The following is a 14,387-nucleotide window of genomic DNA, read 5'->3' as shown; positions in this document are numbered from 1 at the left end:
AACTGTCAGCTAACAAAACTTCAGGGGGAAATTTTGTTCGAATACTGAAGTGTTCGAACATCAAAGCATTCGAGAACCAAGGTATTACTGTAGTTTACACCTTTACATATCCGCAAAAAATACGGACAAATACACAAATTAAAAATGAGGTTAAACAAATCTGCAAGTATACACATAATGCTTGTGTGATACTCCTTTCGCTCATGTGTTTCCTTGTAATATGCTCCCCTTAGAATAGGTAGGGATAGCTTAAAGCAACTCTGTACCCACAAGTTACCCTCCCCAAACTGCTTGTACCTTCAGATAGCTGCTTTTAATCCAAGATCTGTCCTGGGGTCCGTTCAGCAGGTGATGCAGTAATTGTCCTAAAAAACAACTTTTAAACTTGCAGCCCTGTGTCAAATTGTCGTGGCCTAGAGTGTCTGTGCATTAGGCTTGCACCGCCTCTCTTTCCCTCCTCATCATTAGGAATGCTCCAGGCAGGTTTTGTACTATTCATCACCTGTGTGAACACGACACATGGGCTGGATCACCTGTGCAGTGTTCAGGCAAGTGAGGAATAGAAGAAATTCTGCCAGGGCCATACTTAATGATGAAGCGGGTGGGGAGAAGGGACGGAGAGGAGGTGCAAGGTTAGGGCATAGACACTCAAGGCCACGCCAATTTGACATAGGGTTTAAAGCTGTTTTTTAGGACAATAACTGCATCACCTTCCGGACAGACCCCAGGACAGATCTTGGATTAAAAGCAGCTGAAAGTACAAGCGGTTTGGGGAGGTCAGACTGTGGGTACAGAGTCGCTTTAAAATGTACCTCTCAGTCACGTGCACAGAGCTGGGAGAGAAAGTGTTCGGTGTCCACTTCTTTTGGCTCTTACCAATCAAAATTTTAGACTTTTTAAAGTAATATTGCCCATATAAGTTGTTGCAAACTTGATAGTACGGAGCAATGCTCTGGCCAGACGTTCTGTAGCAAAACATACATACACTATACATTATTTAGCCTTTTATTGTGTTTTTGAAACATAAAACTTTAAATATGCCAGCAAATATGCATTAACAGTACAAATGTTACAAAATAGAGAAAAAAGACATTAAAACCATTTATCAAGTGTTTTAAAATGCTGAAAAAAACTGTGTAAAGGGTGGTGTGCCTTGATCCTGTTGGGTCCTGTGTAATGACACAACCTATTTGGGGCGTATATTTTATTATTTATGTATTTGTACGCACAAAAATTACTATGTCATTTGAGTTTTACCTATGTACTTATCTTGGTGTGTGCCTCTGAGCTATTGACATTATTGTATTTTATTTAATATTAAGTTGTTATGACATCAGTCATAAATTATTGCAGGATTTTGTGGTTGGTATTTTTAATTATATCGAGACGTATGAATTATATACTGCTCTTATAAGTTATTGGTTGTTATACTGCTCTAATAAGTTATCAGATTCCAGATTCCTTTCATTCCTTACACTCTTTGGGAAATGAAGGGTGGAATCTGATTGGTTGCTAGGAGCAAATGAGCCAGTTTCACTTTACACCATGTTTGATAAATTTCCCCCAAAGATCTGTGTTTCTGAAAATTACAGATCCCTCTCGTATGCTGCGTTTATACAGACAGATTTATCTGACAGATCTTTGAAGCCAAAGGCAGGAACAGACTATAAACAGAGAATGGGTCATAAAGGAAAGCCTGAGATTTCTCCTGTTTTCAAATCCATTCATGGCTTTGGCTTCCAAAATCTGTCAGATAAATCTGTCTGTGTAAACACACCATTAGTTCTGTAGAAATGATAGTGGAGACTGGAGTGAACATCAGTATAGCATACATGAGTAGTTCAGAGTGTCTCATTGGGCCACAACACCTCTAAAGGCATTTTACAGCAAGTGAACAATATAGGGGCAGGCAGAAGGCCAAGCAATGATGGAAATGGTTTTTCCTACAAAAACCAAGGAGACTCAACTTCTATACGATTCTAGAAAACATGTAATCTGTTTTGGTTGATACCACTGAATCCTGACTGACTCACTTCACTTAATACTGCCTCTTTTTTTAGTAAAAACGCCATGGTGTTTTTTTGGGGTTTTTTTTTTTGCAAAACCCCCTGCGGATAGATGTTAGCTGGGAGTCCTGGTCTTCTTCTGATCAGCAGCTGAGCAGGGACACTGCTTCAACCGCTGATTGGCTGAGCTGACACTGGAGCCACTGATTCTGCGGCTCCATCTTTGAAGAGGTAGAGCCTGGCACGCTGACATACAAGTGTGCCAAGCCTGGCATGCTGACATACTAGTGTACCAGGCACTGCCTTTTCAAAAATGGAGCTGCAGAATCAGCGGCTGTGGCCGGAACACTGCATCCACTCAAGCAAGAAGACAGGAATGTCAATTGGAGGCTGATCGGAGGTTCACTGTGTGAGAGTTGAGTTACTGAGGTTTTGTTGCTTTTAATTGTTTAGGGCCCTTTGAAAACAGTTTATAAAAGATAGATAACTCCTTTAAATGGTGTAAGTCACCATTTAGTAGAAGATACTTTATTTTTGACTGCAATAATATCACCACTCTTCTTATTCAGCTTGTCAGATTGTCGAATGCATATGATTCTTCTGGTACTATACTGTAGATGCATTATGCATTGTTTGCTGTATGCATGTAGCCAGCTTGCTAAATCCTTTGCTTTACAGACAATATAGGTAATCTGTAGTAATCTCTTAGTAATATATTCAGTCCTAATATAAAGTAACAGTCATGCCATGGGGATTCTGTGGCACCTCCATAATGTGTCTGCATTCCAGACTGTCCTGCATTGACATCTTGTCATTCAGGAGAGGATTATAAAGAAATGAGCACACAGCCCATAGGGTGCTGAATCAGACTTTAAGACATTGGTTTGGAAAGATTCCAGTGGTTGCACAGACATACAAATTCAGATCCTGTTTCATTGACTGGTTTTTCTAAATCTCTCAATGTTATGCAGCAGTAACATGACTAGCAACTAAACAAAGGAGGCTCCTAATTTGGGTTCATGGTGCTAATGCTCCACTTCTGTGGACTCGTCTGGAATGTCTCATCGAAGAAAGTGTAATATTACATTGATAAAGCACAGAGCATTCAGTGTAATGTCACCAGAAGTTATTGTCCCGTAACATCCATGTCAATTTATGAAGGTGTCATTGTCTGTATAGTCTGAGTATACTATATGTTACACTAGTAAAACCTTGTAGTAGTAGTAGTAGTAATAATAATAATAATAATAATAATAATAATAATAATAACAATAATATGTAATGTTTTCTAAGATACCATATTGCACATTACTACTTTCATCGCCTCAAATTTTCCTATTACAAGAATTACAATATAATTCTATATAATTTTTATAGCTTGTGGTAACACTGGACATTTCAGTTCTGATTTGTCCTCGGCATTGGATACTAGTTTGTCCATGAAGCTGCTCTATATCATAGATAAGAACCATATAGTTAATGGGTACCTATTATCCGTTTAATGCTGCCTGAACCACAAGTCATTGGGACAGATCCCCACATTCCCTGCCCCACCAGCCTCAATTGATAGATCACTCCCTTGTTGGGTATAGGAAGATGTCTATTAGTCAAGGCCAGTGGGATGGGGAGAAGCCACTGAGAACCTCCCTGATCACTCATGGTTCAGGCCGCAAAACATTTGTAGAACCTCGCAGACTGTATGGGGCTTGTACCAATACATTAAATAGCACCTTATGTATCTTAAATATACTAAATAGAGGAAACAAAAGATAGAGGTTAAAATAGCTTAAAAATATGGACATGTTAACACCCAGTTGTGACCCTATTGAGCTGCCCTGTCTAAGGGTCAATGGCTCAAAAGCAATATTGATGCTATCCCAATAATGATCAGATAACTAGTTTTCAGACATATGGCATATTAATACTGGAAAACCCTAATTATGCAATGTGTTACAGGGTTACCTTACCCAAGGCTACCATGGTTATCAAATCAAGGGCCCGACATGGAAAAAGTCATGTTTATTTTGTGCAAATAAATATCAGGTACAAATGAGCAATACAGAGTAGCAGAGCTGGTTGAGTATTGTGATAAGTCTCCAGGTTAAGACAATACAGCTAAACTTGCCTTGCAATGTGATCACATAGTCAGACATGGTGATCTTGTCCTAATTTGTGACAAATGATAACCCGACTACTTGCTGGCTTTGACAAACTCGACTCTATGTGGTTTATTTGTTTTTGAGCTACCATTTTCAGCATGGTTGTAGTATAAAATGCTAAAAGCTGTATTCAGCAGCAAAATGTGACAAAACAGCACCTTTGTGACTGAATGATGGGTGAATAATACGGCTTTCATCATAATATGCTAACACTGGAATACACACATTGACATGCATGTGCAGCAAATTAGTCTAATAAAGATTTATTGAGCAAACACAATACAGCAGTCGATGTAATGTGACCAGATAGCAGACGTGCTGAACTCATCCCTTGGAGCTACGCTATCAAGCCATCCATCAGACATGATCAGGATCACTTAGAAAATACTATTCATGAACTTTCAAGGCTCTAACATTGATTTGTCTATTTTGCTTGTTTGGTCACAAAGCAGTAAAGAGCAGAGAAATTAACAAGACCTGCTACATTGTGTCCTGCTATACAAAGCGGCTGTTCTTTTTAATTTTCTAATTTCCCTTTGGATTTGTAAACTAAGCAGCAGCTTAAAGGGGTCCTCCCAGGGTAACATAATGGCAGCGTGCCCCACTATTGCACAATCCGCCAGATTCATAATAAGAACTATTACTATGTAGCTAAAATTGAAAAATTACATTGAAAGACTGAAAAATGTACAGTGTTTTTCTTATCAAATGTCCCAAATAAAAAAATTAATTCTATAGAAAAATATTATTTTTATCGTATATTTTGCTAAATTCATTAAAACCATAGTAAATATCACAGTGAATCTGTGAAAGACTAGCCAACGACCAAATATGTGAATATAGCTGTATGTGGGTAATTGTATTGGATAGATTGATACAGAAGAGATATAATCTACAAGGTTGGAGGTTTGTTAATCAGTGACAATACATCTTGTAGGATTCTATTCACCTACCTTCATGGGATGGTAGTAGTGCTAAACTACATCAATAGTCTGATGGATAAGCATATGTAGTCATAACCCAGAACATTCATGTACATTTTGTATTGCTGCCCTATCACATTTTTCACATATATCATTCAGACAGGTCCTGATGAAGAGGGCACTAATAAGTCCATTGAAACGTGTTGTCCATTTTACCAATAAAAGAGTTGTTGTTCACTTTCTGTTTGACTCAGCTTTTCCTGGATCCTGAAGGGTACGAGCACCTTTGGAACCGATCCATTTGTCTACTTCCATCCTGTTGATATAAGTTTGCATCGGTAAGGGCCAAGTGCTCAACAGTGCATGCTCTGTCCCTTCTTCTCTGCTATAAACTGCTAATATGAACGTTTTACGTTATAATGGGAGCCAATGTAACTTCTAGTATACGGAATTGCTGGAATTTCCATAGGCTCCCTTTATAATTCTGTAGATCGCTCGTATTAGCAGTTACAGCAGAAAGGAAGGGGCAGAGTATGCACTGCTGAATGCGTCTGCCCATTTGTTACACTAGCTCCCACTAGCCAGAATCCTACTCCACACTGATTAGGAGCAAATACCCTGAAACAGTCTGTCAATGGATACCTTGCTGGGGTATTTCCCTAAGTCCTGTCATTTTATACTGTGGCTTGTGAGAAGATGGTTTCCTTGACTAGAGACCCCCTTGGCTTGGTTGTTCCTTCTGGTAGAAGGTCTGGCTAGCTCAAAAACATTGAGAAACACATGATGGTGTCTTCAGTATTTTTACATGTCACTTTGACATGTTAGAAGTTTTTTTTTGTAAATGATCCTTACACTTTAAGGGAATGTGTCATCAAAAAATGACCTAGAGTTTAGGTTTTTATGTTAAAGGGAACCAATCAGATTGTGCTGATTTGGTTCCTAGTTTCACAGTATAGATCTACTGTGCAGCTCCCCGAGGCTACCCACCGCAGCTGCAGCAGTAGCTTTATACCAGGGAAAAAGGAGCTTTATTCCAGTACATGAGGAGGCAACTAGTCATCTGGGTGGGGAGACGCTTATGACTAGTCATGGCTCTCTGCCTGTCAGCGTACTCTGTGGGGATGATAGATATGCTGCAGACATGGCTGGTAGCCTTGGGGAAAATGCACAGTGGATCATTAAAAATATGTCTGTACTTTGCTCCATTCAGCTTTCCCTCAACCCTGATCAGTCTTACTGTCCCTGTAAATGGTATTTTATGCTAAATGTTTATTTTTCCTTTTTAATTAATTTGTTTAAAAAAAAAGAGATTCTATTTCCATATATTTTTCTCATTATGGGGTCTGCAGAATGATAGGGAAGGGAGTTATTTTACCACAATAAGCACTTTCCAAATGCTTTGTAGATAACACAGGATCCACCATTTACAATAGCTTATGGTCACAGTTCTTGTCCCCTGCCTCCTTGTATCTACCTCTACACTGTTCTATGACTTGCAGTATTCAGGTTATGATCAGTGTTGAAACATATGAATACTTAAGAGCAATTAAATATATTGTAAATATAAAAACTATCGTGATATATTGATTCCAGTGGTCCCTTAAGTTACGACCATCCACAAAGAATCGCCTCATGCTGTTATTAGATCTCAGTCTTTCCTCACCTGTCCTTGGCTAGAATGAATATGTCTCCTAGCTGAGGGAAGAACAGACTTCCTAAGATTTTACCTTGCCTTCGAGAAACATTGTATCATGTTGTAGTACTATACAGTGTTATTATTGGGCCACACCTATCCAGGACTCAAGTTGTAACTTTTCCTCCAGGCTTTGATGTGTTGAAATCACATTTCAAACCTGCTCCAAAAAACCACACACATAGCATTGATTGCAACACAGGGCATGAATGGTGGCTTTATATTATTTATTATACTACTGATTTCTCCCATTGCTGTAGTTAACATCTTTAGTGGTCTGGGGTACAAAAGAGAAAAATGATAAAATGGTGGTGTCCTGGGACCACTAATACCATCCAGGATCTAGGATTGTGTACTGAAGGGATTGAGTCCCTGGGATCTGGTTAACACCTTGGGCCTCCTCACCCCTCTTGCCCCTGTGCAGCTAGACAGACTGACAGGCCATTTTTTTCCCTTGGATTATAGGTCAAGATTTGTACCATATAAAGTATTTAGATAATTTTTTTAAATTCACAAATAACCTTTAATAATGAATGTGTTGTCCCCTATTCCCAACCCTTTCTGTTCAACCACTCCTTAGTTACTGATTTCCACAACTGACAACAGCAAACAATACATAGATGTCATAGAGGGGTTCCTTTTTTGTAAGCATCTCTGTCACAGAAAAAGGAGCATTGAGTATCAACAACCATTTATTTCAATGGTCACCACCTAATACTATAGTTTATTGCATAAGAACTGTATGGCTGGTTGCAACTATTGGGGGTTCAGATCCTGCAGTCATGTGCTGCTTTCATTTTCAGCACAAGTTATGGTGAGACAAACAACTCTCCTTAATACGAAATATTTTTGTTTTTACGCCTGTTTAGTCATGCGTTAGTTTATTTGTCTTCACAGACCATGCTCCTAGCTTTACCCTGATGGTGTTCATATTTCTTCCAAATCTACTGTACACCGCCAGCCTCTTTAGTAATACAATCCTGATTCTAAATTTATGTTTTATTCTTTATGATAAAGGAGGAGGATTGAATTCATTAGTACAATAGAAGTGTATTACAATACATGCACAAGTCATACTTCAATTTTACCTCAGGAAATGGGTTTGGAGAGTATGCTAAAGAAAACTCCAAATCTTCAAAGAAAGAAAACAAAACGGACTATTTCTATTGTGCGTGCTCTTCATGGCTCAGAAAACATTAACAAAATGACAAAATGGCCTAGATTCTTCAATAGAAATCCCTCCTTAGAAAACAGGACACTGCATGAGGGCATACTTGCCATAGGGGCAGAAAACTCACGGTGCAGTAAATGAATCTGGGAGAAACAAAAGGATTGAAATAAAATCCACATTTTGATATTGTTGTCTTGAGTTTCAAAGCCGTCATTGCTTGTAAGTGGGACACAAGAGACTGGACTGATATCTATGCTCTTGCTGTGGATATTACAGCATTCTGCTACATGGTCAGTACTGGGTCTAGAGCCTGGATTTACTGGGGTCATTGAACATTATATTTTAGGTTTACTGTACTTCTGCCATCTCCACTTTAACTCCACCCCAATCCTTTGGGAAAAAGAGATGTTAAAGCCATCCTCGAATGAGAAATAATTCCTTACATCTTGTATAACACTTTAAGGCATCATTTAGAAGGATGTGTTCGATTATTTCACAAACCCTAATTGTTTTTCCATACAAAATATATCTTGAATTGACCTATTGAGACTTATTCTCAAATACACAGAATAAATATGTACAAGTATATACATTGTGTGCAGTCATCATATGTGTCTCACAAAGAAAAAAAATCTCATTCCACATAGATATAATATAAAACATTGCCCCTTTTCTGCAACATGGCAATGATTGTCTTGTACTTAGAAATGGAATCATAGATGGGAGGGATTTGGACAAATATAGCTGGAAATTTGGACAGACTGGCCACAGAGGAAGACACAGAAACGGAAACGTGTAAATTACATTTATATTTCTTAAGAGATCCTAAACGTAGACTACTTTCCAAGGTCTGCTCTACTGCCAAAGAAAACACAGCAGTGCAAAGGAGTAAGACCATATGAAATAAGACTCGGCAGAGCAGGGTGGTAGTCCAGCAACAGGAGGTACCTTTAGGGAATACAGTGTCGCCAAGAGGATAAATGACCTTACCATAATGGAGCTCTTAGCTAGAAAATTAGGGTAACCCAGACAGACACAATTGGTTATAAGGTTGACCCTAAAGTTATAGAGCAGACCTTGTGGTCCCAAATCAGCTAGAATTCCATATGATGACTTGTAACCCAAATACATCTTTATAGCAGATAAACAGCTGTGCTTCTTAGGTTACCCACCAGCCGGTATAGACCACTCATGCCACATATTTGTGATAATTAGGTTTTATGCATTAGGTTTTAACAAATGGCTTTACAACAAACCATTAGTAATAGCTGTAATAATAAGGATAAAACAAATGTGTGTCATAAGATTACATGTACCAAAAGGTAACATTTGGCAAAACCAAAAATAGTCTTAGCCTTTTTACTATATATCATTGAACAAATAGAGTAACAAATCAGTAGTGACCAGAGAGTAACAGAAGGTGTAATTTAAAAAAAAAAAAACCTTATACTGTATCTATGCATTTTTTTTTATATAAAACAGGTTTGCAACGAAGTTTAAAAAAAAAAAAGTGTATGATACTGACTTTTATTATGAGAGCTACCAGCTCCTGAAACCAGACACCTGATCTTGTTAGGAGAGGTCATCTAATCATTTTAAGAGCAGCGGCCACTACATCATTCAAATTAATTTCCAAAGAGTGTAATATTTATCATTCCACATTTGAAGCCACATGAGTGGGAGGTTATAAACCGCTTAAAGACCATTACACCAATATTTTATTAAACGGATATTCCAGTAACAAAAACATACCCCCCCTATCCATAAGATAGGATGTAGGTGACTGAGTGAACGGATCCAATCTCTTGGACCCTGTGTGATTGCAGGAACTTGGACCTGACTCTCCAAAACTAAATGGAATGGTGGGTCAGCACGCATACCTAGCTGCTTCATTCATCTTCTATGGAGCCACAGAGATAGCCAAACATTCTATTTAGCTATCTCTGGTAGCTCCATAGAGAAAGAAACATAGAAGATTCTCGACAGAAAAGAGACCACTTGGTCCATCTAGTCGGCCCTTTTAGTATTTCCTTTCTTATTAGATATATGTTTATTCAAGACATGTTTAAATTCAATTATTGCATATTCACCTACCACATCTGCTGGATGTTTGTTCCAAGCATTTACTACTCTTTCAGTAAAGTAATATTTTCTTTTGTTGTTTCTAATATTTTTACCAATTAACTAAGAATGGAGCGGCTGGGTGGGGAATGTTGAAATCCCATTCTCATAGGGGTCCCAGATGTGCAAGACTCTGGTTCCTATTTCCATTAATACTCCTTTTAAACTCTGTACAATGTTAAACAAAAGTAAAAGGTAATTCTTATTATTTGTTCATAAGTATTAGCTGGTCAGTTATGATGTCCCTATAATAAAGATATCATCCATCCTTGAAGACATTCCAGAATACATATGAAAGCCCTTTGCAGATCACTGTAGTAAGGAAATGATTAAGAAATTTGAGAGGTATGCATGCCAATAAATACCACACCCGCAGGGATACTTAGTAGAGAGCTCTACGATAACTGAGTCATCTCTGCCCACTGATGTTTTGTTTGGAACAGCTGAAATTGCTATCCTGCCCAGCGGTCATTTGCAGTCCTCAGACTGGGCCAAGCACAGATATTTCCTGTATCTGTCTCTGCAAATTGTACTCAAGTTGAGATCCCATGATCAGAATTCACAAGGAAATGTAAAGTCCATAGACAAAAAAAAATGTTTATTTCCTAAAAAATAAAATAAAATAAAAAAAATTTAACAGGCAGGTTTTCAGTGCTAATAGAGAATCTATGTGAGGTACTGCATTGATTTATAATAACTGAGTTCAAAATGAGTTTTTGCAACCTAATCCTTGCAGTCTGTCTACTCTTTAGTGATGGATACATAATCATATTGCTTTTCACAATTGTATTAAGTAATTACACATAGCTGCCATCAGGATGTGTGTAAAAATGAACCTGTAACCTCTCCTGAGACCTATGTTTTAGTAAGTACTTGTACTGTATGAAATAACAATCCTGAAACATCTTTTCTAATATCTCTGTGAGTCATCCAATTGTTTTTTGTTTGTTTGTTTTTTACTAGACATTAGAGATGAGCGGACTTTTCGGATTTCTTATTTGTGAGAACCAGAACGATCGGTGTCGGATTCCCGCTGTCTGCTCGCTCCGTGCAGCGGGTGGATACCTCCTAAGGAACACCTGGAAAACTGGGATACAGCCAATGCCAATGGCTGCATCCCAGTTTTCCAGGCGTTCCTTAGGAGGTATCCACCCGCTGCACGGAGCGAGCAGACAGCGGGAATCCGACGCCGATCGTTCAGGTTCTCACGAACCAGAAATCCGAAAAGTCCGCTCATCTCTACTAGACATGTATGACTGAATAGCCAATTGGGTATTGTCAGGTACGGTGTGTCCCTACACTGAGATTATCCAATCAAAGCTTAGAGTGCTAGACAGTGCAGAGGCAGGCTTCCAGCTCGTACACCCAGTTGGCTATTTAGTCATACATTTTTATAAACAATAACAGAGGAATTGCAGAACACATAGCCATAGGAAAAAAATGTTCCATAATTCTTATTTTATGAGGATAATTAGTATTTACTAATGCAGACTGGCAAGGACAGGCCACATGTCCAATTTAGGGTTAAGAAAGTCATCTGGAGGTTTTGCTGAACTGGTCTGTGATGCTCTTTGGCCAGGATCTGAGTCAAAGTAGAGAACTTCATTGTTACTGTTTAATAAAACAGGATTGGAAAGAATTGACTGTGTGGAACTCTATTGGAATATCAGTCACATTTCACGGCAAGACTAGCACAGAATGCAGCACTATTCTTAATTTGAAAATGTAGAAACAACAATTCAGAAGAAAGAGGGCAAACAATAGAACCCCTATTATCTTTAATAATCAGTTGTGTTATAGTAAACAGAAGCCATAATGCTAGTGTTAACATTCTGCCCAGCACGACTAGTCCATATCAACAGCAAAACACTGCTAACCACAATAAAACTGCTTGATTTGGCAATATGTTTTAAGTGTGCAAATGTTCCATTACAACATAGTTGAAAACAGCTCAAAATGTTATTCCAAAGTAGCTTACCAGCTCATAGCTTTTCTTCTACAACTCATGCTTTCATCGCCATATCCTGGAACAATTAGGAGCTCAAGTTGAATTTGGCATTCCAGGACATTAAAGTAATCTTTTCCTTGGTTGGGTGGTGTGTGCAATGTTGCCTTAGCAAAAACCAGCTCCATAAAATTACATGTGCGCCTAGACTTTCCTGATCTCATGTTTTGTGCCATCCTCTCATTTACACTGTTGAAAGATGTAGGACATCTGATGTTTCATTATTTTTCTCATTCTTCATCAAATAGGTCATTAGCAACTTGAATTCACTTTTTTTCCACTGTAGGATTTTACGCTGTAACTCAAAACTTCTTTGTTTCTATAATGTTTTATATATAATTGTTTAGCTTTTGTGCCCAATTCAACCCATATCCTAAACATGGTTTATAATTAATGAATAGATCTCGGTTATATGTCTATAAATTAATAATAAAGTAACATAATTTTTTGGCAGCTTGTGATGCTGATCATTGGGGACCACATTGTAGCAGCCGATGCCAGTGCAAAAATGGAGCGCTTTGTAATCCCATTACTGGAGCATGTCACTGTGCTGCTGGTTTTAAGGGTTGGCGTTGTGAAGAACGATGTGATCAAGGTACATACGGAAATGACTGCCACCAAAAATGTCAGTGCCAGAATGGAGCAACTTGTGATCATGTAACTGGAGAATGCAGATGTCCCCCTGGTTATACTGGAGCCTTGTAAGTATTTGTAAAAGAATAACAGTGGAATAATACAATAAATGGTTGAACTATAATAACTCTAGTCCCTCTAAATGGCTGACACGTAATCTTAGTTGCATGCAGTACTACTGACATTATTGGTCAGTGATGGGAACCACAACGCAAAGAGTATAGCACATGACTGCCTAGGCCAAATGATTGCTGCAGAAGTGATGTGTCAGTCGATTGTAAACAGACCAGCCAGGCTTCTTGGTTGGATCACTATGGGAGTAAGAGTTACTTGACATTTTAGCCCCAAAATTTTTAAAGGGTAGATATCCCCTTTAGGGTACAAACCCACTTGCCAGATCTGCAGCGAGTTTCTCACTTGCGGATCCAGCAAGTGGGTTTGTAACCTTAGTATATGTTTCTCGCTGTAAAATCTGCTGCAAATCTGATTACTGTTAGAGGGGAACTCTGGTTAAGAAATATTTACCCCTGTTCAATCCCCACCCATAATCTGAGCTTGTTTGTATTAGGCTTCTAATACATGAATTGGTCCGTTTGTCTGCTGTACATCCTGACTCCCTACCTGAAGCTGCTGAAAATCCTCACTTCCAGGTCCACTCTGTCTCAACCCCTCTGTCCTCCCCCTGCCCTAAGACAGAGGTCACATGATCTCTGCCTCTTCTGTTGGCAGGCAAGCTGTAACACCGTATATTTAACCCCGTCCACCACAGATATCACACAGTAATCACCTGGCCAAGGGTGGGGAAACAACAGCCTCTCCTGAGTAGCATTGGGCAAAGGAGCTACTGTCGTTTCATCTCTCTCTTTCTATAATCTATGTATGTAGACAGAATGATATAGATAGATAGATAGATAGATAGATAGATAGATAGATAGATAGATACTGTGTTTACTGTGCAAATGATTACATGATGTAAAAATTGGGATCATTTGTAAAAGTTTGAATCTGGAGCTAGAAGCCATGTACACAAGTGCGACAGGTGTCAAATAATCAGTGGGGGATCGGTGAGTGCGCCTATATGCTTTTTGTGCATTTTTTTATGGGATCACTAAAGTTCCCCATTAACATCTATGGCACTTCATATTCGCAGTGTTTTTTTTAATCTATTTTACTGCGAGAATGGTGTTCCATCACATTGTAAAACCTAAGATCTTGTTCTGTTGTTTAAAAAACAATAAAGAAGCCATGCTTACCTGTTTGCAATCCTCCAGGGCCCTCCTGCTGCATCTCCGAGTACCCTGCTAAGTGACAGTCTGCTCAGCCAATCAGTGCGCTATAGCGGGACAGCTACACCTGATTAACTGAGTGGGTTGTCACTGAGCGGGAAAGCTGCTGCAGGACATCAGGGGAGCACAGACAGGTAACAAGGAATTATTTTTTTGTTTTTTAATGTAACAGCAGAATTACTTTAATACATAATAGTCTTATGATATGGCATTTATTCAGTGTGTTATTTTTTCACCTTTTTAGCTGTGAAGATCTCTGTCCACCTGGTAAACATGGCCCTCAATGTGAGGAAAGATGTCCATGTCAAAATGGAGGTGTTTGTCACCACGTCACTGGAGAATGCAGTTGCCCTGCGGGGTGGATGGTACGCTACACAAACTCATTATTCT

The 14,387-nt window shown here is 38.8% G+C and overlaps 1 protein-coding gene across 2 annotated transcripts in view; it reads left to right on the top strand.

The window, feature by feature from the left end:
- Positions 1-14,387, top strand: part of MEGF10 (multiple EGF like domains 10) — a 96,896-nt gene that overhangs the window by 46,987 nt on the left and 35,522 nt on the right. For both annotated transcript variants that reach the window (XM_069962623.1, XM_069962624.1), the window contains exons 6-7: positions 12,533-12,779; positions 14,242-14,362. In XM_069962623.1, the coding sequence (XP_069818724.1) occupies positions 12,533-12,779; positions 14,242-14,362 (368 nt within the window). The remainder of the gene's footprint in view (positions 1-12,532; positions 12,780-14,241; positions 14,363-14,387) is intronic.

The sequence above is a fragment of the Dendropsophus ebraccatus genome, chromosome 3 (genome assembly GCF_027789765.1).
Source record: "Dendropsophus ebraccatus isolate aDenEbr1 chromosome 3, aDenEbr1.pat, whole genome shotgun sequence".
Classification (NCBI taxonomy): domain Eukaryota; kingdom Metazoa; phylum Chordata; class Amphibia; order Anura; family Hylidae; genus Dendropsophus; species Dendropsophus ebraccatus.
This window is presented reverse-complemented; position numbering and strand designations above follow the sequence as displayed.